The 26,602-nt window shown below is 37.9% G+C and overlaps 1 protein-coding gene across 2 annotated transcripts in view; it reads left to right on the top strand.

Annotated features, from left to right (window-relative positions):
- The window catches only part of Cul3 (cullin 3), an 85,798-nt gene that overhangs the window by 9,841 nt on the left and 49,355 nt on the right, over nt 1–26,602 (top strand). For both annotated transcript variants that reach the window (XM_029559969.1, XM_008825826.3), the window contains exon 2: nt 11,552–11,749. In XM_029559969.1, coding sequence (XP_029415829.1) covers nt 11,552–11,749 — 198 coding nt within the window. The remainder of the gene's footprint in view (nt 1–11,551; nt 11,750–26,602) is intronic.

Raw genomic sequence — 26,602 nt, 5'->3', positions numbered from 1 at the left:
TTTTCTTAATCATGTTTTTAAAAATCAAACTACCCGGGCTGGAGAGTTGGCTCAGCAGTCAAGAACACTGGCTGCTCTTGCAGAGAGATTCCCAGAATCCACATGGCGGCTAACAACCAATCATCTGTAACTCCAAATCCAGGAGAATCTGACATTTTCTTCTGACCTCCGACATTGCATGACATGGGTGCACTCACATGCAGGCAATACTCATACACATAAAATGAAAATAATAAATAAAAATAATTAACAACAAAAAATGTTTACTCTTTCCTGTAGGGTATTCATTCTCAGGTAAAGATTGCAGAGAACCTGAAGAGTCTAGATCAAGGAATGCCTGAGAGGGGATAGAATTGGCATCTTTAAAATTGTCATCCCCAGTCATTTAGAGCTACTCCTGTGTTACCATTTCATAGGAGATTCTGTAAAAAAAAAAAAATTCACTTAAAAGGTTAGCAATTTAAAATGACTCATCACCAGTTTTGTTTTATAAAGAAGGCCCTACTTGCCCAACTAGGTAATAATGGGAAATTGAAAAGTAGCCCTGTAGTTGCCTTAACTCACAGCTTTTACCATTAGAAAGCATGCCTTTTAATTTTTTAAAGCCAGTTTTAAAGTCTGAAATGTAATTAAGTAAAACTTTGTTAATTTAACTTGCATCCAGTACAATTACAAAGGAGTGGATGGACCTGTTTTGCTCTTTAACTGAGAAAAGTTACTGCTGAGCAAGTGAATAAAAATTTCAAAGGGAAATTTTTCCCCACTTTAGGAAAGTACAAGATTTCTTAGATATTTTTCTCAAACAGCAAGTCAACATCACTAAGAGGAGTTCTCTAACATAATGCTTGCAAGCTCCTCTTAACTGAAGCAGCTCTTAACTGAACAGCACTTAGCTTCTTGCAGCATCCTAAGTAATAATGAATATCTTTTTATCTCCAGTTCTTTCCATCTCCAGCAAAGAGATGTTGCTTTGTAAGATTAGTAAACTGTGACTCGTTGAACATTGCTTTGTCCTGTATTCTGTTTTAGGTATTTTGAGTGATCTCAAATCCTCAAAATGATTTTAGGTTTAAACATTTCCTCAGATCTAACTGGAGCTCTTAGAGACCTAGTAAAATACAAGTAACATTACATGTACACATAGGAAAGGATAGAACCAGGACTCATCCCGGTGTCTAGCTTAGAAGGCCATGTTTTCCTTTGCACTACCTTTTGGCATTGCAACATGGTATTGTCATCCTCAAATGTGTTGGGTCTCATTCGTAGCTGACTTGCGATGCATGCAGCCTGTGGGTCATAGGCTGTCTTTACCTGCTACCTACTTGTCTTCATTAAGCATTTTCTAGATTCTGAAATAATGTACTTTACTTTTCTTTTTTATGGCCTTTTTGAGACAAGTGTCTCCCTAATACCCCAGGTGGCCTTGAACTCAAGAGATCCACCTGTCTTTGCTTCCTGAGTGCTGGGATTAAAGGCTAGAGCCATGACGCCCAGCCTAATAATGTACTTTATTCTTTCCTTTTTTTTTTTTTTAATGTGTGAGTGTATTGCCTACATTTTTGTAAGTGCACCCATGTTGTACAATGCCTGAGGAGGTGAGAAAAAGGTGTTGGAGCCTCTGGAACTAGAGTTAGGATGGTTGTTAGCCACCATGTGGGTGCTGGAAATCGAACCCTGGTCTTCTGCAAGAGCAGTTAGTGCTCTGAACTGCTGAGCCAATTCTCCAGCCCATGATGTACTTTCTTAATAGGAGTTTATTGGAAAAGTAATTCTAAGCCAGGCATGATAATGCATACCTATAGCCACAGTACTTGGGAGGCAGAGGCAAGCAGATCTCTGAGTTCTAAGCCAGCCTGGTTTACATAGCAAGCTCCAGGCAAAAAATAAATAAAAAACAAAAAGTAATTTTAAGACTGTTTAAATTTTTGACTGGGGACAGATCCAGGAGCCTGGCAGCTTATACAGTGTGTGCAGCACAGTGCAGTCTGTCTTAAGTATATACTTGGCCAAAACTGGATTCCATGAAATTAGCATGTTTAAGTACTTTAAAAAATTTAGAGTATATTAAAGTTGTAAATTAAGCAGTAAAATGAATTTAAAGCACCAAGATTCGGGAGTTCAAATAAGTATTTCTCTTGCTAAATGCAGATGAGATGGCTTAGATATGTTGACTCACCAGAGAGCTGCAGAGATGCATCTGTCTCTGCCTCTGCTGCACTGGGATTACATGTGTACGCCACCTGCATGGCCTTTTACATAGGTGCTGGGGATCTGAACTCAGGTCTTTATGTACTTCTGGACTCAACGATCTTCTCAGCTCCTAATTTTTAAAAGATAAATGAGACTGTCTTAGTAGCTGGTAATAGCATACTACAGACTGGACAGTTTATAAAGAACAGCTGTTTTCTTACCCTTCTGGAGGCTGGAAAGGCCATGGACCACAGTACTTGGAAGTTCAGTTGTCTGGTCAGGCTGCTTTCTGCTCCCAAGATGACACATAGCTTGGAGGAGAGGAATGCTGTTTTCCTCATTTGGCAGAAGGCAGAAAGGCTGGGAGGGTTACATGCCTTCACTGATGCCCATCATTAAGATCACCTAATTCTATCCATAAGCGTTCCACCCTCAGAATTTACTCCTATAGGCCCTACTTAATATCAGTACATTGTTGATAAGAATAAGAGTTTTCGAGGGAATACGCATATTCAGATCATAAGAGGAACTTGAGCAGACTGAGAAGAGACAAGATGATTTAGCTAGGAGTTTATCTTACTTGACTTCTTGGAGGAACTAATAACGCCTGGTTTTTGCTTAAAAGTTTGTGTGAGTCAGACTAAAACAAGTATGTAGTCATAGTAACTCATTGTTAATATTGATATTGTTACTTATAAAATAATTTCTGAATACTTATAAAATAATTTCTGACTACTGAGAAGCTTGATAATTTGAGTTGACATGGTAAGGACACTTGGTTTAGAACACTGGGGCTCCCCAGTTTCTCTAACTGGTTTTGTGGTCTTCAATAAGCCACTTAGTCTCTTTCCTGTTTTTGTAAAGTGAGGTTTTAATTTGGCGGTCTACCTTAAGCACGGCCTGCTCTGAAAAATGATAGTGCTCTGAAAGGTAGTTTCTTTATGTGTAAGTCTAAGAAATAATTCTCACATGCCCTTCTTAGAATTTATATAAAACATTTTTTGTGACATTGAAATATTACCTCGCTCTTCAGAATTTTCTTTTTTCCTTTCTTGTGTGTGTTTTTGAGACAGGGTCTCCCTGTAGTCTCAGCTGGCCTGGAACTCCCTTTTGTAGACTAGGCTGGCCTCAAACTCACAGAGATCTACCTGCCTCTGCCCAGCTTGGTTTTTTCTTGAAAGTGGGAATGCTGTATTTCAGTGATGATGGTTAAGCTCTTAATATGAAGCAGTGGAAAAGTTAGCAGTGTTCCTGCATTCTTTTTGTGAGCTGTCTATTTTAGACACGCTTAAGCTGATATCATAGCAGAAAAACATAAGACCTTTTACTGTCACCACCTCAGAGAGGTTCATTCAAAGACAGAGCTAATGTTGGCAAATTAGGCTGTTCTGCATATTTTTCTCTCTCCCTTTGTGTGATTGATTCTCAAATTGTAAGTACAGTTTGGACTTGTTTTATAGTTGATAGATTTTATTTAGAAAAGCTGTTTTTAAGTTTATTCATTTAAAAATGAGTGAATTCAACTAAAGGGAAGAAGGTGATAATGGTAATATCATTGATTAAAAAAATAGTAACTTTAGATTATAGAACCATGGATTTGAATCATGCATTTATATTTTTTTCCCTCTAACATTACAAGCACTATGAGATTCAATGCAAAATACATGATTCCTGCTATTTAATCTACCACATAGACTTTGAAACTTTATTCTTTGCCAGAGAGATGGTTCAGCACCAGTTGCTCTTGCAGAGGACCTGGTTTTGGTTCCTACTACCCATATGATGGCTAACTGTAACTCCAATTCCAGGGGATCCAACACTTTCTGACTTCCTCAGGCATTGTAAAACATGGGTGCCTTACATGCAGGCACAACACTCAAACACATAAAATGAAAATAAAGAGTAATAGTAGTATTTTGCATTTAGTAATATATTGGCAAATAGAACAAATTGTTAACGTGTTACTTTCATAAAGGGTCTGTACGTTTTTTTGTTTGGTTTTGTTTCATTTGGTTTGGTATTTTTGAGACAGGGTCTCCCTGTAGCCCCAGCTGGCTATATAGACCAACCAGGCTAGCCTCAAACTCACTAGCGATCACGGGAGTGGGCCACCACACCCAGCACGATTGAATGTCTTTAATCTCTGCTGTTTGTCTCAAATTTTGGATTTTTGGCTATATTTTTGTGGTTGATATTGTTTAAGGAATTAGTGATAGAAAAATGAAGTTATTGCTGATGTCATATGTCATTGAATCATGTCAAGTTAGATCTTTTATCAATATTAACTAATGTTACCTAAGCATCATGCCATATATGCATTATGGGGTATACAGTAATAAAGGGGGATCTTCCAATCTAGGCTGAGGTACTTGCAGTTGGAGTAGGAGCTGCCTTACATAATTAATGTGTTAGTTGTATTTGGTGAGAATACTGCCATTCCTCAGAAATTTGTATCAACAAATTTTGTTGAAGCTGGAGCTTGAAATTAGGAGCAAGCATTTTTCCTTGCTTATTTTTTTAAGCTGAGTCATTCTGAGTTGCTTGGAATTTTCAAATTTTCACCCTTCTCCCCCACCCACCCAGTTCCAAATTTCTTCTTGTAGAAGATTATTTACAAGAAACTTAAGACATTTTGTGCTTTATAAAGAGTGGATGCAAAGAATACAGTTCCTTCATCTTAGCTTTAACTGTCCATGATGTAGTTCTCTCCAAACTTAAAAAAATACAGCATCTTCAAGATGTGTAAGTATATAATAGACATTCTTTCAAATTTAGGCATTTGAAGGTTATGTCATTTGAAATAATGAAGATGAAAAGTCTTTTGAGACAGTTATTTTTATTGCTGTTGCCTAATGGGGAAAAATTGTAATTGTGGATTGGGGGGAAAGGGTCAAAGACCATTTCTTAAAGTCTTTATTTATTTATTTATTTATTTATTTATTTTTTGAAATTTAGCACTGTAAGTATTTTAAAAAATACTCTAATTATATCTTTCAAAAAGTTGCTTTTGGGGGCCCAGTGTGGTGGATATCTTGGGTTCAAGGCCAGCTGGGGCTTTAGGGAGACCTTGTCTCAGAAAAACCCCCCAAAAAGTTGCTTTTGTTTCTTTGTTTTCCTGCTGAATGAATTCTCTTTTCGATTGCTATAATTGAACTTCTTGGGGAAGGACACTAGGTGGTGTTTGTGTCTGCTGAAACCTTCATGGCCAAAATCACCTGAGCTTTTTTGCAATTACTGCAAAATTAGGGAAATAAGTGCTATCAATGGGGCTAAAATTTTGCTCAAATAAATTTAGATTGTTACTTTAAAGAATTTTTTTTTATGTACATAAAGTTAAAGCTTTAAGATTTTTGTTTTTCCCTCCCTAAAGTATAGGATGGTTTTTATGGTTAACATGCTGATAAAAGGAGAATTGAATGCCTAGTCCCTTAAAAATTTTCAGTGTCACTATATGGAGGATATATGTAAGTGAGGGATCAGGGCTTATTGATACAAATTATTTTGCTGGTATTGATGTGTTTGGTGCTAGGACCAAATCGTGGAGGAATTTATACTGATAGCCTGTTTAATTTTTTGTATTGTTTTAGACTTACTTGGGGAAAAGAAACATGATAGTTACTGATTCCTTTCTGAAGGTCTTATTCTGTCCACTATTTCTTCCCAATTAACATTTAATATTCAAATTAATGGGTAAGCAGACTTCTGGGGCCTTTAAGGAAAGGTAAATGGGTAAATATGAAAATATTACTTGATAAATTTGAGAACCTATTGCTTGTTTATTATTGTGCTTTATTTCTATTTGAAAAAGACATTTAGATGTAAGGTTAATTGCTGCAGACAAGCACATTAAATATTCTCCCATATCATAGCATGCTTAGTAATGGTTCACATTTTCAAAATTGCATTCTTCTAAAAGGGGTAAGCAGTATTCTTTTGACAGTCATTTGTTTACTACCATTTAAGTGACATTGAAGGAAAACAAAATCCTTTAGGAATCCCATAGCCTAATGGTAGAAGATGTACAAAATAATAACTGAAGTAATATGGGAAGTAGTAGATAACCTGAGCATTATGGAAGAACTGAAGAATCACCAAATTTGTGGGGGTCAGAGAAAGAATCCAGAAGGCTGTGGTACCTGAACTGGGATCAGAGGCATGTAAAGAATAGTATTGGGGGCTCTAGAGAGATGGCTCAGCGATTAAGAACACTGGCTGTTCTTGCAGAAGACCCAACACCCACATGGCAGCTAACAACTGTCCATAACTCCAGTTCCAGGGGATCTGACAGCCTCTTCTGTCTTGTGCACAGGCGTTGCACAGCACTTACCTACATGCAGGCAATACCCGCATATACATAAAAAAAAGGATAGTATTGGGGGTGGGGAAGCTATAAAGAGGACATGGGCTAGGGGAGGTGGGTAGAGGTTTTGTGGCTGTAAATACAGTGAGAAACCAACTGGATATGTCCTCTATCAAGATATTCCTCTTGGCTGGAAAGATGACCTCTTGCAAAGGACCTGTGTTCAGTTCCCAGGATCCAAGTGGTGGCTAGCAAACACTTGTAACTCCAGTCCCAGGTGATCTGATGCCCTCTTCTGGCCTCCAGGGGCATTGCCTACATGTGGTGCACTTACATGCAAGCAGAACACTTATATACATAAAATCAAAATAGGTTAATAAAAGATTCTCTTACTCCCATAGAAGGATTTTGACAGGCAAGAATGTAAAATAAATTTTATGCTTCTAAATTGTAAAATGCATTGGTTTCTATGGTCATGACTGAAAGAATAATAGACTTTGACGTGCAAAATCTAGGGATTTGGACTAGACTTGGATCTGTGTTTGGAACCTTTGGTTGGAGATAGTTGAATACAGGAGTGAGTTTAGGGCTTTGAGGGGGTGGTGGTAATGAGTTAGCAATATAGATTTGAGAGTCATATAAGCAATCATGTATTTTCTTTAAAATGGTGGCTAAACTTCTTGGGAAATTTGGTGAAAGCTAGGTAGGGTTGACACTTCAGAAAAGAAGTATACACAAATTATATTTGCAAAATTTTGTATACAGTTTTAGGAAATGTTAGAATTCTTTGCAGCCAATCTAGAGTCTGTACCCTCTGTGTGGATAGTAGTTGTAGCCATGAGAATGAATGAAGATGCACACGGAGCCATTGTAGAATGCCTAGGACAGAGTAAGAGGGATGAAAATTGACTTAAATGACTGAGGTTTGGAAACAAAATGTAAAGGCGTGATGCTTCTGAAATAATTAATGTTGCAGTGTATTGATAGTCATTTTGCATAGTTGTGTTCTTAAGGACTTTTGTTTTAGCTCTTAACCTATTTGCATTTGGAAAGCTATGTTTCTGATTGGTTACTAGGTGCTTGAGAATTCAGATTCTATCATTGGACACTTGTGTTAGACCGTGTCCAGTGATGAACTAGGGAAAATACACTGACATTTCCTCATTTAATCTTTATAACAGTCCTTTGACATAGATAATGTTATCAAAACCCCCCTCTTTTTTTTTTTTTTTTTTTTTTGGTCTTTTGGAGACAGGGTCTCCCTGTAGCCCCAGCTAGCCTGTAACTCACTGTGTAGATTAGGCTGACCTTGAACTCACAGAGATCCACCTGCCTCTGCCTTGAGTGCTGGGAATGGTGTGCTCCACCATGCCTGGGTAAACTTTTATAAAAGTTCTTGATTTATCTTGGTGGTTCTGCCATGTGGGTTCTGGGAACTGAACCCGGGTCCTCTGCAAGAACAGCCAGTGTTCTTAACTGTTGAGCCATCTCTCCAGCCCCAAAAGTTGATTCCTAAAGTCTCTAGTACACCTAGGATGTGAATAGGATTTGGTGAATGGAAGAAAGTTGCTGTATTAATGTATTACATTTTTAAGCATACCCCCAAACATTAGAATCATTACTCATTTTGGATCATCTGCTTAAGGATCCTTTAGAGCTAGAGTTGAGTTGCTGTTTTATACCTAGAATGAGTTGAAAGTATTCTTCCTTATACTCCCCTGTTTCACACTTACATGCATAGACATGACCTGGAAAAAGAAAAATCTGCAATTTCAGTAAATCTTACCTAGTTAGGTCAGAATGATGCTGACTAATGTTGCCCAGAGCACAAATACTGAGCTGGGTAGATTTTTGTAGTATAATGGGGGTTCCTTAGTCAAATATTAGCAGAAACTCAGCAGCTACATAAGCCTCTTTTGTCTCAAATACTGATTTAGGAACTAAGGACTCCAGGTTTAAACTAAGAATGCCCTACTTTCATGGAGCTAACATTTGGCTCAAGGAAGACACAAGAAAAAGAATGTGGATGGATTTAGGGGAAGCTGCTGTTGTAAAAAGGATGGGCATTTAATTTTATTGTAAGCTGACAGAAGTTTGAGACGTGTAGATATATTTGAGAGAAACCATTTCAGAGAGTAGCAAGCAGAAAGGCACTAAAATGAGTTCATTTATGGTATTCCAAGGAGTAGTAGGCAAGATGGCTTACACAGAGCAGAAAGAACAAGGGGGAACAGATGAGGTTGAGAGGGTGAGATCAAATAAGGCTTTGTAAGAGGACCTTTTAGGCATTTGACTTGAACTTCAGGGGAAACGAAGTCATATAGGGTTATGAACAGTAAGCAACAGACTTCCTTTTCAGAAGGTCACTTTTCTGCAGGCCAAGAATGGTGAAATGGTTGTTAGAACGAATGGCATGAGTGACAGTAGTGGTTTGGACCATGGTGGTATTAATGGGACTGCTATGAAGGAGTTAAAAATAATCTATTTTGAAGGTAGAGAACAAGATTTGTCTGTTGGGTTGTGGAAGTGAGGTGAGACGAGTAATAAGTTGACATTTGCTGAATAAGAAAATATTGCAGGACAAGTAGAATGTGAGGAAAAGTTTAGGATTTGTGTTTGACACAATAACTATTTCATAGGCATACCAGTAGAAACATTGAATATGCAGCTGTGTATAAGACTGTTGTACAAGACATAAGGCCAAGTAGATTATATGAGGTCTGATTGAGATTGTCTTAAAGCCATGAGAAAAAATGAAACCTATCCCTCCTACAAAGTGATGTGTGGGTAGACAAGATCTAGAACATGAGTGTGGGATTGGAGATTATGGTAGAACCAGTAAAGGAGACTGGTAAGTAGGAACAGTGAAATGGGAAGAAAAACAAGGGATTATAGTGCTTGGAAGGCAGATGAAGAATTTGTTTTACAGAGTAGTGGGGCTAGAGAGATGGCTCAGCCAGCTGTTAAAAGCACTAACTGTTCTTGCAAGAAGACTTGGGTTCAGGTCTCAGAACCCACATGGTGGCTAACAACTGTCCGTTACTTCAGTTCCAAGGAATCCTTGCCGCCTTCTGACCTCTGCAGGCATCACATGACATGGGTGTACTTAACACACATGCAGGCAATACACTAAACACATTTAAAAAAATAAATTAAGCCGCGTGTGGTGGCACACGCCTATAGTCCCAGCACCAGCACTCAGGAGGCAGAGGCAGGTGGATCTCTGTGAGACTGAGGCCAGCTTGGTCTACATAGAGAGTTCCAGGCTACCTGGGGCTACAAGGAAACCCCTTCTCCTGTCTCAAAAAAGACCAAACAAAACAAAACAACAGCAAAAAAACATGCTGGTTAGGTTACTAACGTAGAACTCACTGACCTCCTTGTGAGTAGTTTCAATGAAGATGTAGAAATGAAAGCCTATTATAGGGGATTCAAGATACAATGGAAAAATGCGACTTACGAGACAGTGAATGTAAAGGAAAATCCCCCCTTCGTTTGCCAATGATTGCACTCTAAATGGAAAGAAGTTAGGTTGAAATAGAAGGTTGTGAGGTTTGTTTGTTGTTTTTCATTTTATTTTTATTATATGTGTTTGCTTACATGTATGTAAGTGTACTACATGCATGCAATACCACTGGAAACCAGAAGAGGGCATCGTATCCCCTGGAACTGTCACTGGAGTCTAGTCAGCCTAACAAGAATTAGAGACAGGTTGTAGCCACCTGTGGGTGCTGAGAATGGAACCAGGTCCTCTGCAAGAGCAGCCAGTACTCTTAACCACTGAGCCAGCTCTCCAGCCCAAATATTTGGGGTTTTTTGTTTCGTTTTGTTTCTTGTTTTTAGCTTTTTGAAGCAGGGTCTCCCTGTAGCCCCAGCTGGCCTGGAACTTGCTATGTAAACCAGGCTGGTTAGGTCTAGTAAAGTGAGATCAGAGACTGACCATAGAATGCAAGAGATCGCCTGCCTCTGCCTCCAGAGTGCTGGGATTAAAGATGTGCACCACCATGTCTGGCTCCAAAGATTTTTTAAAGTGGGGAGCTGGGGACTGGAGAGATGGCTCAGCAGTTAGGAGCAGCAACTGCTCTTGCAGAGGACCTGATTTGATTCCCAGCACCCACATCTTGGCTAACAACCACCTGTAACTCCAGTTCCAGGGGATCCTATGCCACCTTATGACTTGCAGGCATTGCATGACATGGGTGCACTTATATAAATATAGGTAGTACACTCATACACATAAGATAATAAAATGGGAAACTAATAGAAAAAAATCAATGATTCTGAGAAGTGATTGCTAAAAAAGAATGGATAATTAAAAATGAAAAGACTACATTCTGTATATATTTCCTCTAGAGTTGCTGTTAAAATGTAGGTTGGTTCTGTAGGCCTGAGGTGGGGCCTGATATCCTGTGTTTCTGTGTGGTGTTTACTTCTGGTTTCTGTACTGTACTTTGAGCATTGGAATTAACATTATATTGGCATAGATTTAAAAAGGTTGGTGGATAATGGTCAGTTTTTGCATATCTCAGTTGCTTCAATTTCTCAGTGGAACAGAAGCAGTTGAGGATGTGGGGGGAGGTGGTGTAAAATCATCTGGTAAAGTGTAATCTGTAGACTAGAATAGTAGGCTCACGGGGTTGTAGGAAAGGCATACTTGAAGTTAGTGGATACGAGTTTAAACAGATATGGGTGATATGTATTATTCATTACTTGTAACTACATGGGTGCATGTGGAGGGATGGGTTATTGGAATTCAGGATTGCAAGTGTTTACAGGGAGAGGAAGGGCTAAATGACATAGATACATAAGTCATTATGATTTTATTTATAGTGCTTACAGAGTTCCGTATTTAAGAATGGAGGAGTAGATTGTAAAGGATCTAACAATATTTCTGTTAGCTTAAGAAACTTCAAATATATCCCTTTATTTTAGCAAAAATAGATAGTAATATCCCCATAAATATCCAGATTTAAAATAATAGTCACAAAATATTTACGACATAGACAAATGCAGAAATATTTTCACCATTTTTTTTTTCTTTCTCTCTTTTGGTTATTGCAGATGACCATGGATGAAAAATATGTAAACAGCATTTGGGACCTTCTGAAAAATGCAATTCAAGAAATCCAGCGTAAGAATAACAGTGGTCTTAGTTTTGAGGAGCTCTATAGAAATGCATATACAATGGTTTTGCATAAACATGGAGAAAAGCTCTACACTGGACTAAGAGAAGTTGTTACTGAACATCTCATAAATAAGGTATCCAATTTAAAGGACTGTTACTATATATTATTGACTGTAGAAAATCTTTATACCATGTGCCTTGGTCAGAAATTTCGTTTTCAAGGCTCCAGGAAGCCAAGAGAAATTATTTAATATATCACTGTATTTTAAATCTTACTCAGAACCTATAGTTGGTCATATCACAATTTTTGATAATTGAGGGAAAGTGAAGCTTGTGGTCTGTGATGAGTGATTTACAATTTTTTTTTAATTTAATGTGTATGAGTATATTGTTTGCATGTAGGTAGGTGTACTTATGTTGTGCAATGCTTGAGGATGTGAGAAGAGGGCATTGGATCCCCTGGAACTGGAGTTACGGACCATTGTTAGCTGCCATGTGGGTCCTGGGAATTGAACCTGGGTCCCTTGCAAGAGCAGTCAGTGCTCTTAACCCCTCCCCTGAGCCATCTCTCCAGCCCTACAAATGCTTATTAAATGCAAATTACAGATAATTAATTTCTTAAAATGTTTAATCAGCCCTTTTAGCTTTCCCTTACAAATATTTGAAAATAATAAAAACTATTGTTTAAAATTATTCTCTAAGACTTCTTCACTAATTGAAAAAAAATTAAAGATAATTTGGTGGTTAACCTAAAAATCACTCTGAGTTCCTAAAAGTATACAATTTTAGAATAAGTTTTCATTGAACAAACTGCAAGTAAAATAAAAAACAGATGAAATATCCTTACTATGTCTTGTTTTAATGTTGACAAATTCACGTGGACCACAGATTCATAGGAACCTTCCCTACTTTGTATATGCTATTAATGGTATTTTTAAAATATTTTGAGGGGAAAAGCTGGTGATGTTTGAATAATTCAGTGAACTTTTTTTTTTTTTTTTTTGAGACAGGGTCTCCCTGTAGCCCCAGCTGGCTTGGAGCTCACTATGTAGACCAGGCTGGCCTTGAACTCACAGAGATCTGCCTATAGCCTCTCAAGTGCTGGATTAAAGACATGCTCCACCAAGCCTGGCTACAATTAACTCTTAAATATCCATTACCTATATAATGCTAGTTTTAATATTTTGCCATAAATTTTGCAAATCTTTCTACTAGTTTTTATTTATTGCAGTTGTTTTTGTTAGGGAACAATTGGAGACTGAGCTTTAGATTTTATTTACACTACTTCGAAACATTTCTTGAACTAAGACAAAGGAAGTTCTCTTACATAACCAGAGAGGTATAATGGAAACTAGACAGTTTAATACAGTACTATTATATAGTTGATATTCAGATTTTACTGGCTCTCTTGTGTAGCAGTGATGTCCTCTATAGTAATTTTTTCCAATCCAGAATCACATATTCAGTTCCTCAGACTGTTCATTGTCTTTCCACATATTGGCATTAAAAAAAATAATTTATTGAGAATTTCATACATTCATATAAGATGTTTTGATCAAATCCATACCCACTCCCTCCCCTCCAACTCCTCCCATATCTCCCCATCACTGTTTTTTTGATAAATTCTTGTAATCTTCTTCGATTTATTAAGTTGTTTTTTGTTTGTTTGTTTTTTCTCTTTTTTTTTTTTGGTCTTTTTGAGACAGGGTTTCCCTGTAGCCCCAGCTGTCCCGGAACTCACTATGTAGACCAGGCTGGCCTTGAACTCTCAGGGATCTGCCTGCCTCTGCTTCCAGAGAGCTGGGATTAAAGGCGTGCTCCACCACACCCGGCTCAATTTATTAAGTTTTTAATGGGGCTTTTGACTATTCTAACATTCCCCCCCCCCGAAGAGGTAACCCTAAAATCTTTTAAGGATTAGATAAAAGCTCCCATATATTTTTGACATTTTTTGGCCTTTGGAACATGGAGTTTGTTGCTAAGAGGCCCAAGGAGAGTTTTAGCTAAGAAACTGGCTACTTTATTTGAGTGTTTTTTATCCTAACTGCCTAGCCAATTCCTACCTCCTATTCTTATCACACCATCTTCTGAAGAGGTACCCAGCTTGCACATGGGGAATTGGGACACCGACCTCTCTGCTTTCTTCCATGCTGAGCAGGGACGCAGGGTGAGGTAATTGGAATACCCCTTCAGTGGGTCTATCTAAAAGACTCCCAAATTGTATAACTCTTACCTCTAGGGGAAAAGAAAGTCCTTGAATCCTGAATAGGATGTTGAAGGAGAAGTAAAGGCAAGAGTAATTAGCATTGTAAATTCTAGACAGGAACTAGAAAAAAGTCAGAACATGGCAATTTTTAAATGTTCATATGCTAGTCCATTGGAATTTCTTGACAAGGGCTTCCAAAAGCATCCCTCTATTGGGTTCCTCCTCATTTTTCTTTTGTCTGCCAAGGATGGACTCAAGAGTGATGGATTCAGGATTTGCTTTCAGGTATCTTGATAGCTGTTAGAGTGGTTAGAATCAATCTCAGTTCCCTCTCAGAGGCTTCTAGATAGGGGGAGAAAACAAATTTATCCATCATTTTAGAACAATAGCTGGTTGTCTCCCTCAGCTACAGGTGGGCACTACAGTATTAGAGACCAAGATTTGAAGCATTACACCTGAGCAGCACTTTCTGATTCAGAGCAAAATCATCAATGAGAAATAATTGTCTAAATAACTTTTTATATAGACTTAAGCCTAATGTCTAGGAAATGTAATCCCTTAAACTCTGAAAGAAACAAACTGATGACTTTACTCTTTGGTTATACTTTCCTTTTGGGTGTCTAAGACAGTACAGTTGGCCCAAATACATCAATTTATTTTTACATTTAAGGTCGTTTGAGGATCTGTTCCTCAGGGGTCACATGGGCTTGGGAGGAGCCCCTGGCTCCTTTCTTGTACCAGTTCCATCTATGTGAAGATAAGTCAAAGGTCCTGTTCAACCATGTCTGGCTTTACTTGGAAGCATGAATGGGATGTTTCCTCTGAGTTGACCCTCCTCTTTGTAGACTGGACACTGGTTCAAGTCTATCTCGTGGGGTCTCCATGTCCTCCCTGAACAAGAGGACAGGTGACTTACCATAGTTACAGGACATTTTGAGAGATGTTCCATAGTTCCCTGGAAGTTGGTCAACCTTGGAGGGCAAGGGGCAAGGGGACAGTTTTTGTCCTTTAAGTCCCTCTGACCACATTAGTATAGGCCTCAAACTATGGCTGTTAAACATCCGATAAGGTTAGTTCCACCAGTCTGGTACTTTTAATTATCATGTGCTATATAGATAAGGCTTGGGTAAAAAAACAAATATTCTCAGATAAACCTTGATGAGATACATATTTTGTTCCTTAAACTAGTTCATTAAACTATGACCATAGAATTTTTAAGATTATGTGTATTATTTTTGTCTCATCCTTTATATATCATAACAAACCTACACAGACCTTCATCACTTGCTTACGTTTCTCATTTTTTCTATTTTGGAAAATATCTCCGTTCCTATATCCTTTTAATATCTTTTACATTCTCATTTTCTTAATATTGGCATTTTTGAAGGATGTAGGTCAGTTGATTTATAGATTGTCCTTCAGTTTTGGATTTGTCTTGATTGTTTCCTCATGACTAGTTTCAGGTTATGCATAGTACATAAATTATGTGTCCTCAGTGCATTACATCAAGAGACACATGATGTAAGTTTATCCCATTATTGGTAGTATTAATTTTTATCACTTGATGTTCAACAGATTTTGTCTTGGTAAAGGTACTATTTTTCCCTTTGTAATTTGCAAATAACCTGTTGAGTTTATTTTGAGACTGTATGAATGTTCTCCATCCCCCACCCCCAAACATCCACATGGTGATTTTAGAACTCATTGATGATTCTTTAATGAGTCATTACTATAGTGGTTGCAAAATAGAACTATTTCTGTTCATCTTCTGTAATTTCTTTCTCTGGAAGGTGGGGTGGGGAGATGATACAAGCCAGATAGTTTAGTATTTCATGAAGTAAGAGGATTATGTTCTTCATGCAGTAGCAGTTGTTGAATACCTGTTTTGGTTTTTGCTTGGGGGTGTGTGTGTGTGTATACACACATCTGGTATGAAGAGAGATTCTATACTATCCCTTCTTGGGGTGAGTTTTCTTTTATGTGAGAGGTGCTATACTTTTATGTAATTGGCGGGTTGTATAATTGATCATAACTTAGGGATTATATAAAGGAGAATTACTCGTTGTAAAATTTCATGAGCAAGGAAGAAATTGAGCTGAGACTTTAAAAGAAATTGGGGATGTATTTGAACATTGTGGGTGGCACACCATCCAGTATGGCAGATAACATGGTTTTTTTAAAGATGAATTGGTTTACATTTAGGTGACAAGGAAATTTTGACTCAGGAGTGTAATTATGGGATTTTTTAATTACAGTATGACAGATAGTGTAGGGACAGATTAAAAGTTTTTGAATGCCTCACTAAGGAATTTGGTTTTTGTTGATGACAGTATGATAGAATATCTAGAGACTATGAGAATGGGATAGGAAATGTTGAATTGAGAGGGTGTATAATATCAGAAAACTTTGAAACATCAGAGCAAAAGGGCATATTAGCGAGGAGTGGATCATGTCAGAGATTTGGAAAGGAGACAAAATTTGTTTACTTTCAAAATTATGGTGGAAAATTATTTGGATGCCTAAAGGAGGAGATAAATCTCAATTTGTTTTAGGTTATATTGACTGTTTCTATAATTGGGAAAGGCCTTAGAAGTCATTTATACATGTAAGGAGAGTTGAATGTGAGTCATACTATGCTCAAATACATGTTTGTAGAGATATACATGTTTACTGCTAGGGCTAGAAATTCAACATCAGGTGTGGAGATTTGGTATTTGGTGGTATATACTGAGGAGTAAGCATTAGATTTCAGGGAATGAAGAGCCCAGAGTTGAGGGTAATGTGATAGAGGAAATTGGTAGGTAGTTGTAGAAAATAAGAATAATTCAAGAATCTTGCCATTAAAAGAAAAGTAAGCCGGGCGTGGTGGCGCACGCCTTTAATCCCAGCACTCAGGAGGCAGAGGCAGGTGGTTCTCTCTGTGAGTTCAAGGCCAGCCTGGTCTACATAGTGAGTTCCAGGACAGCTGGGGCTACAGGGAGACCCTGTCTCAAAAAGATCCAAAAAAAAGAAAAGAAAAGGGAATGGTAGAATGGAGTGTTTTGCTTAAAGTTCCTGAAGGGTAGAGGATTGGAGTAACTGAATTTTATTTTTTTATTGGTCTTTGAGACAGAGTCTCCTAGTAGCCCCAGCTGGTCTGGTACTTATTATTTAGATCAGGCTGGCCTCACAGAGATCCACCTGCCTCTGCCTCCTGAGCGCTGGAATTGTAACTGAGTTCTTAATAGGCAAAGTGTGGGACTAAGAATGATGGAGAAATAAATTGAGAAAAGGGTTATACTTAATTTGGTAATACTGATCATAGCTTTATTTAGCATTTATTGCGTGTTAGGCCCTGCTTAGTGGGTGACGGGCTTTCAGACTAGTTGAATATAACAAATCATCTGTCTTTTGGAAATGAGATGAAGAGACCTGAAATAGCCCTTGTGAGGAATATACTAAATTGATAAACACACCAAATAATAATGTTTCCAAAACCACAAGGTGACTGACTGGGTTTGGTGGTGCACACCGTTAATCCCAGCACTCAGGAAAAGAAAGTCCGAATTGACTCCTGGAAGAAGTAAGGAGAGGAGAAGCCAGGGTGTGAGGTCAGTGTTTAATCAAGTGATTTTTGGACTCTGAACCATGATGGAGTACATGAAGTCCTGCGAATAATACTGCCCTGAGAAATGTCTAAAGGTTTGGGAACTGGCTTAATGTGTCCCATACACTTAAATTAGCTGTTATCTTTGCTCGAGCTCCTGTAACAACTACCATAGCCCAGGTGACTTAAACAAAGTCTCATAGCTCCAAATGTTACTGTAGACAAGATCAAGATACCTGCAGACTCAGTTCCTGGGAATGGCTCTTTGCCTAGTTTGCACATGGCTACTTGCTGCATCTTTATGTAACAGAGAATATGAATCATGTTCATGAGGGCTCTACCCTGTTATTCTCTAGGTCATATATTCAAGTTGTTTATGCTAAATTAAAGTATTATATACTAAATTCTGAATTTTCTTCATAAATGATCTTTAATATGTCTCTTGCATCTGAAATCTTGTTTACTTTTTTTTTCTTTCACACTCATTTAACCAATCAGCTTCTGTCTAGGAAATGTACTATTTCGGTATATTAGTTGGTTTTCTGTTTGTCAGTTGAATTAAAAGTTGATTCTTTGCTAGTATCCTTGCTTTCATTTTTGTTTTTATTATATTAGTTTTATTCTTACAAAAAGTTAAATAACTGCAAAGAGAGCATTACTGTACAAAGAGGACACTACCAAAAGAGGACTCTTAACCATATGCAGTAGCTCAAACTGTATCACTTTGCTTTAGTGAATGAGATTTTTTTTTCAGCAGTGCTATGTATAATATAATGTATGCAAATAAAGTCTTCATGAAAATCAGTATTACCTGTTTGCATTGTACTGTTGACTAGAAGGTGAGAGAGTGGTTCAAGGTACTTTGGTATAAAATTATGAGAGCACACAACCATCTGTGGTTTTTGTTTGTTCTGTCTTGTTTTGAGGCAGGGTATCCTTGTAGGCCCCCCACCTGGCCTGGAGCTTAGCTTACTATGTAGACCAGACTGGCCTACATCTCAGCAGAGCTCTACCTTCCTCTGTCTCCTGACTGCTGAGATTAAGGGTGTGTTCTACCATATCTAACCAGCCACCTTCTGTGATTTTGAAAGCATAGTTATTTGGTATACCCATTCATTTTTTATTGATGACATTACCTACCTAACCTAACATTCATATATTACACACACACACACAATAGGTATAAACTATTAGTACCACTGAAGAGGTGACAAGACCTATCTTACTCTGAATGAAGAATAAAAGGGGAATGGGACTTTCACATATGGAGTCAGGCTCTTTAATCTAGGTTTTAATCTGTTGATTTTGGGATGAAAATGCTGAGCATCTCAACAGATACTTTTCATAAAGCAGAGCAATACAAACCTGGGTGAGATGACGACATCTAGTGAGGACGACACTGGGGACAAAGGTAGCCAATTATTAGCTTAAGAAGTAAGTTTCCAGAATTGAGGCACAGTAAACATTAAGTGCTGTTTCTTTAGTTCACTGCTGGTGGTGTTAGTCCTCTGTGTCTAGAATGTTTCAGGAAACTAAGACCCAAAGGAATTCATGATAAGAACATATAGCAGAACACTGGGGTGAGGCCTTTGTGTCTCACCATAAGAAAAGTTTTGTCCTATTTTAGTAAGCCTGAAAATACTTAGTTTCTCATTTTCTCTTTTTTTTCCTGAAGAGAAAAACTTAAAACATGGGTGAGAAGTACTCTGGTGCTTTTCAGATTTAAGGAGTTTTTTAATGTATTTATTTTTTAATATTTTATTTATTTTTATTTTATGTGTGTGAGTATATTGCCTGCATGTAGGTAGGTGCATCCTTGTTGTGCAGTACCTGCGGAGATTAGAAGAGGTTGTCAGATCCCCTGGAACTGGAGCTATGGACAGGTGTTAGCTGGGCATTGAACCCAGGTCCTCTGCAAGAGCAGTCAGTGCTCTTAACCACCAAGCCATCTCTCCAGCTCCATTTATTTTTTAATGTTACTTAGCGAGAGTCTCAGAAGTATCCTTACCAAGCTTGTCAGTACGGAATTCACTATAACATGTACTTAATATTTGCTAGCCTCTGAGTTAGGTGTAAGGAATATGTTGTTGGTAAGTAGGACATGTCTGATCCCTAGTCTCATGGATTAATCATGTTTGGTTATAAAATATGATGAAAGGATATAATGATAGAGGGGAAAAGTTGGGGGCAACTGATAGGGCTGTTTGAGAAAGTGGTGATGTTTAAATTGGTTCCTAAAGAATGAGTGGACCCTCAAAGGAAAAGAATATTGAAGAGCATTCCAGACAAAGGGAATGGCTAGACAACATTTTTTTTTATTTTTTGGTCTTTTTGAGACAGGGTCTCCCTGTAGCCCCATCTGGCCTGGAACTAGATATGTAGACTAGGCTGGCCTTGAACTCACAGGGATCCCCCTGCCTCCACGCCCAGCAACAACATATATTTTTAAAAGAACCAGATAGTATTTTTGTTTTTCTGAGCTATCCTCTGTCACAGGCTTTAGCTCTGCTCCTGAGGCACAACAGCAGCACTTCACCATATGTAAATGAATGTACACGGCTGAGTTCCAGAGAAACTGCGTTTTAAGTAGGCAACAGGACATCCTTTGCCAATTCCTAGAGTAAATAAAGATACTGGCACAAAGTCTGCTATAAATGAAAAAGTTTAAGGAGTTAGTTGGGGGGGAAGCGCAGGATAAGATGAAGTTAGAGACTCAGAAGCCATCATACCAGGCCTTGAAGCTGTGGCAGAATAACTTGATACTTAGTTTTATGTTTATTAGGCAGCCACTCATAATTTAAGCAAGATGATGACCTGCTGTGGTTTAGGTTGTTAAAGTCGTATTCTAGGAAGGAGTAACTGATGATTTACACTAGTGTAGTAATAGTTAACAGCACCAGAGTTGTTGTATTCAGGGCATCTCACAGCATAGAATGTTACCTACTGATTGAGTTGTAAGGAATGAGAAGTGTTGAAAGATAGCTTTATATTTAGAAATGGTGAGCATTAGTTTCCCATGTGTAGACACGGTCAGGATAGAGCCATTTACTTTTATTGTCCTCTTAGGTGATTCTTATTTGATATTCTAAACTTGACTCACAAATCTCTCGGATCATTCTACAGTAAGGAAATTTTTCTGCCTTTTGTCGAGCATCGATTAGTAACTTAGATGCAACCACAGTAGAAAAAGTACTAAACACATTAGAACTGCACCATAAGCCCCATTTTGCCATTAATTATCTTGAACAAATTACTAGACCTTTCTGGACTTCAGATTATTAATTTATAAAAATGAAATTGAGATTGGAATTGATAGTTTATGTGTTTTGCTAGACGGTATGAAAGTGCATCTGCATATGCAGTACCTTCAGAGGCCAGAAGAGGGCATCACATCCCCTTTAACTGGAGTTAGGGACAGTTGTTAGCCTCCATGTAGGTTTGGAAGCAAACCAGATTCTCTGCATAACCCCTGAGCCATCTCTTTAGCCCCGAATTGATATTTTAAAAATCTTTTTGTTGGTTTGTTTTTGTTGTTGTTGGGGGCGGGGAGGTTGAGACAAGGGTCTACCTGAACTTGCTGTGTAGACCAGGCTGGTCTTTATCTCACATACCTACCCCTGCCTCCCTGGTGCTAGGATTAAAAGGCATGAACCAACTATTCCTAGCTTATTTTTCAATCTTAACAGAACTTTAAAGTTCAATAAGGATTGTCTGATAAATCTTGGTTTTTGTTTTTATCTTGCAAGTTAGAGTCTGACTATGTAACCCCGGTAGACCTCAAACTCACTAACCTCCTAAGCCTCTTGTTTTGGGTGAGAGGACCCACCACACCTGGTTCCGCGTGAGTCATTAAGACTTGGAAACATCGTAGTTTTTGAAGCTTACCACATATCTGTGCCACAAATATTTAGAATAAAACTGTTTCAATTTTTAAGTCCAAAGAGAAAATTTTTTTATGTGATGTTACTATTTTTTGGCTTTTTTGAGACAGAGTCTCCCTGTAGCCCCAAATGGTATGGGGCTTGCTGTGTAGACTAGGCTGGCTTCAGTCTCAGAGATCTACCTGCCTCTGCCTCCAAGCACTGGGATGGGACTTTATTATTAAATGACCTTTATTGTCTTGAATTTTAACAAGTTCCTTAGGCTTGTTTATACTTTTTTCAGTAGTACTCTGCTGAATAATTAAATAATAGTAATAATTAAATAATGTGGTATTTTATAATTGTACCTATGAAAGCTTTGAATTTGGTTATTACTGAGGAAAAAAATGTGAATTTATAATCTAGAAGCAGCTTCAAGCTGGGCATGGTGGTGCACGCCTTTAATCCCAGCACTCAGGAGGCAGAGGGAGGCTGATCTCTGTGACTTTAAGGCCAGCTTGGTCTACGTAGTGAGTTCCAGGCCGGCTGGGGCTACAGGGAGGGAGACCCTGTCCCCAAAAAAAGACAAAAAAAAAAAGCAGCAGCTGTTTCTTACTGCTCTATAGAACATTTATTCCTGTGGGTTTTCAGCCTTTTATTTTTTTATATCTTCTTTTGAATACTATTTTACTTTGATGGAATGCATAGAAAGGAAAATTAAGAGGAGATTAAGCTTTTTATTTTTCATTCATTCAGAAAACTGCTCATGGAGATCTTTTAGGTGCCAGGCACTGGGTCAGGCATTTGTAATTTATCAAGCAAAGATCACTGCCTTTGTGGACGTTTTAGATATGCATATTTGGATCTATAAATAATCTGATCTTAATTCTAAGTGCTTTATTTAGATAGGGAAATTGGAACTGTGAGGGGGGTTATGATGTTTAACATTTTAGGTGACCTTCTTTGAATTGCTTTGCAAAAAGTCTTACTTGTAAAACAACTTTATTCAATTTATATTCATGTGACTTCATTTGCTCAAAACTTTATCAGTATAAACTAATTTTTCAATATATTAATCTTTTCTTACTCCATTTTTAGGAAAGGGAAGGAGAAAAGCCAGTGTTTTCAGTGTTTTATTTATAGGAAATTTGAAATATTTATGTGAGGCTACTAATTGTGGAAATGAAGTTGGTAACTTTAAATTCTGAACTATTGATTGTACATCGGTTACTTAAGGAGACAGCATTCAAGTATTTTCCCCCCTCGTTCCTAGATAAATATGAATCAGCATAAAGAGATATTTTAATGATGCTTATGTATAAAATATAAACATAATTATAGCATAAATTAAGAGGATTAGTATTGGGATAAAGATTTCATTCACAATTCCATTAGAGTATTAGCAGATTCCTTACCAGATTTCTTCTATTAGTTTCAGTTCAGAGGCACAGAAGTAGATACTGAGGTTCTCCAGTGTTATCACCACTATAAAAATAAGTAAGGCATGATGCCTGCCAGCAAGAAGCTTGTACTTAAAATGAAGTAATCAGAATTGAGGGCAAATTATTCTGCTTGAGAATTTCAGATCACGGTACAAAGGGGGGGGGCGTCAATTTTGGTAACTTTTTTTTTTTTTTGGTCTTTTTGAGACAGGGTCTCCTTGTAGCCCCAGCTGTCCTGGAACTCACTATGTAGACCAGGCTGGCCTGGAACTCACAAAGATCCACCTGTCTCTGCCTCCCAAGTGCTGGGATTAAAGTCGTGTACCACCACACCTGGCAATTTGGTAACTCTTAAAGGATTATTAAAGAGTTATGTGAACAAAGACAAAGATACAGACATAATAGGGAACTGTTGCATGAGAAAAAAGCCAGGTAGGCATTTTCTCAGTGCAGTAGATAAATATAGACTGAACAGAAAAAAATCTTCATGCGCTCTGGGCGTGGTGACGCCTTTAGTCCTAGCATTCACCTTTGCTCCCAGCACTCTGGGAGGCAGAGGCAGGCAGATTTCTGAGTTCAAGGCCAGCCTGGTCTACATAGCGAGTTCCAGGCTACCTAGGGCTACAGGGAGATTCTGTCTCAAAAATACCACAAAACAAAACAAAACCTTCATGTGCATCTATACGCATTGAGATAAGTAGATTAAACTATGTTTTGAAAAGCATTGTAAAAGTTTTGGGTTTTACTATTCTCCCAAAAGGAACACAAAAAGAGACTAACAGTAAAATGTGCAAATACCATTTCAGTGTTTCATTGGTGCTTGCTTTTAATTCTTCAGCTATCTTGTACTTTTCTTCTAACTTAACATGTTGGAAGAAACAGAACATATTTTCTTGAATATTGGAGTTGCTTGGGGGTGGTGACAGGAATAAGAAGAGGAGGCTGTGATGCTAGATGTAAAAGGCCTTGATGCTGTATTAGGAGAGTGACTTGAACATGAGCAGGGTGTTCCAAAGTGATATTTCTTGTACATCGCTTTTTGTGATTTTGAATAAAGGTTATATGAAGATTTGCATACAAATTTTGTGTGAATATAAATTTTCATTGCTCAGGATAAACACTTAGAAGATTGCTGGTAGCAGATGTTTGTGTTTGTGTGTATAAACTAAAAAGCCGCATGTCTTCCTGTATGACTGTTCACATTTGCACTCCTACCAACAGTGATAGAGCTTCAGTTGCTTCAGATCTTTGTATAACTTTATGTTGTTAGCTTATTTTATTTTAGCTATTCTAATAGGTTTACTCATATCTCATCCTGGTTTTAATTTGCATTTTCCCAGTGGAGAATGTTGAACCCTTTGTTTCTATGTAAACTTGCCTTCTGTATTTCCTCTTTGACAAGTGTCTGATCATGACTTTTACCCCTCCCCCCTGTTTTCATAACTTACTTGCTTTATTTACTGAATTTTAAGACATTTGTTTGTTTTTGTTTTCTTTGGGAGGGGGGCTAGTTCTTTGCTTTTATTTTTTCACTTTTAAAAGAAAATTTTTTTTTAACTTTTTAAAATTTAATAACCATATGATTAGAAGAAACATTTCATTACAGCTTTAACATATTCAGTACCACATTCCAGAGCAAGGATACATCTCTCAAAGGTGGCTGTAAATTTTTAGGTTCACAGTCATACAGTCATACAATATTGAACTCAATATAAACCCTGTAAGACATAAAATTGAATGAGTTTTTACCCTTTAAAGAAGATCTCCATTTCATTTTAAGATATGCTGTTTCCTACATTTTTAATGCTACTAACACTTACATGTTTGCACATGTGTCTTTAATCTCTATGTATCTGATTATTGTTACTAGTCACAGTCGGTTGCACTTGGCTCCTTAGTCCCTGAGTATGGATATAAAGTCATCAGGTAGATTTCACTGATAATGTTTATCACCTCTTCTATTTAACATGAAGTAAATATTTTAAAGAATTTTTAATAACTACATGATTAGAAGAAGCATTTCATTACACCTTTAACATATTCAGTAACACACTCCAGAGCAAGAATACATCTCTTTCACAAGTGGCTGTAAGTTTCTAGGTTTACAGTTGAATTAACAGTTATACAATCAGTATAAGCCCTGTAACACAAAAAATTGAATGATTTTTTTAACCTTTAAAAAAGATCTCCATTTCATTTTAGAATATATTGTTCCTTGTAGAAAAACTCATTATTTTTGCTACCAACACTGAGATGTTCGCTCATGCATCTCTAATCTGTATGTATCTGATTATTACTAGTCATAATCGGTTGAACTTGGATCATTGGTGCCCGTGTATGTCTATAAAGTCATGGGGTAGATTTCAGTGGCAATGTTTATCACCTCTACCAGTTAACATGATGTAAATTTCCATGCTTCCTCCTCAAATATAATACATTTTTTTGAATTTGTTGATTTGTGTGTGTGTGTGTGTGTATCACACAGAACATCCCAAACCATTTTATTCAACTATATACCCACTTCCCAGATGGCATCCTCCCAAGCCTCCCTACCCCCACTAGAGACCTTATACTCTGATATCCCTGCTACTGCCTGCTGTGTTTTCGACACCCCCAGCTATTCCCCACTACTTGTCCATCTGGTGAATCTAGTCAGTCTATCTAGAGGACTTTGTTTTAGGAAAATCAGCTGTTGCTCACCTAACACTAATCAGTTGTCAATATTCCTTTAGATAAGATTGGGGTCTGCTGTTCGCTTTCCCACTTCTATGCTGGGTTACTATCTGGGAGTACTTTTGACCACCCTGGCCAACACCTCAAAAGAAGGTATCTCCTATCTGGCATTGTTGCTTGTTATATAGCCTTTAGCTATATACATGTACTCTTAAAAAATCATATTGGCCCCTCTAATCTTTGGTTATATTTTCCTTTTGGGTGTTTAAGACCATACAGTTGGCCCAGATAAACCAATTTATTTTTACTCTTAAGGTTCTTTGAGGATCTGTTCCTCAAGGCTCACATGGGCTTGGGAGGAGCCCCTGGCTACTTTTACCAGTTCCGCCTACGTGAAGATAAGTCAAAGGTCCTGCTTGACCATGGCTGGCTTCGCTTGGAATCATGGAGGAAATGATTCCTCTGTGTTGACCCTCCTGTTGTAGATGGCACACTGGTTCAAGTCCATCTCGTGGGGTCTTCTCGGCCTCCTTGATCAAGAGGACAGGTGACCCACCACAATTACACGACATTTTGAGAGATGCTCATAGTCCCCTGGAACTAGTCGACCTAGGAGGGCAAGGAGCAAAAAGTGTCCTTTATGTCCCTCTGACCAAATTAGTATAGGCCTCAAAGTATGTCTGTTAAACATCCAAGAAGGTTACCTCCACCAGTCTGGTACTTTTAATTACTGTATGTCATGTAGATAAATCTTGGGCAAAGACCAAATGTTTTCAGACAAACCTTACCTAGACATGTGTTTCTTGATCTGGTATGTATAATTTGTCAGTAGGTTATTGGAGTAATATGGTTCCCTCTGGTTTTTAAAACTAGGCATTGTTTATCGCATTGCCTCACCCCTTCATCGTGGTTTCCCCAATTAAGGTATGCCCCCATTTTCCCCCCTTCTCCTTAATACCCTTCTCCTATGGTCCTACCTCTCTTGAGCTCCTTCTTTCCCTTTATCCGCTAGGTTCCTTGTATACCCTTCCCTCCCTACTCCCTTAAACTAATCCAATTTTTATACATATCTCCCTTATTAAGGCCTATTTCCTACTGCTCTTCTCTTTCAGGTTCTTTCTTTTCCTGTACCTCCCTGTTCCTTTCCATTATCCTGGTTCCTGTAGTTATGTCTGGATACATAATCACTTATCAGGATTTGGTTCTAGGATCCACATATC

This window comes from Nannospalax galili, unplaced genomic scaffold, assembly GCF_000622305.1.
Source record: "Nannospalax galili isolate Female #2095 unplaced genomic scaffold, S.galili_v1.0 scaffold127, whole genome shotgun sequence".
Lineage (NCBI taxonomy): Eukaryota > Metazoa > Chordata > Mammalia > Rodentia > Spalacidae > Nannospalax > Nannospalax galili.
The sequence above is the reverse complement of the archived record's forward strand: the minus strand, read 5'-3'. Positions and strand labels throughout refer to the sequence as shown.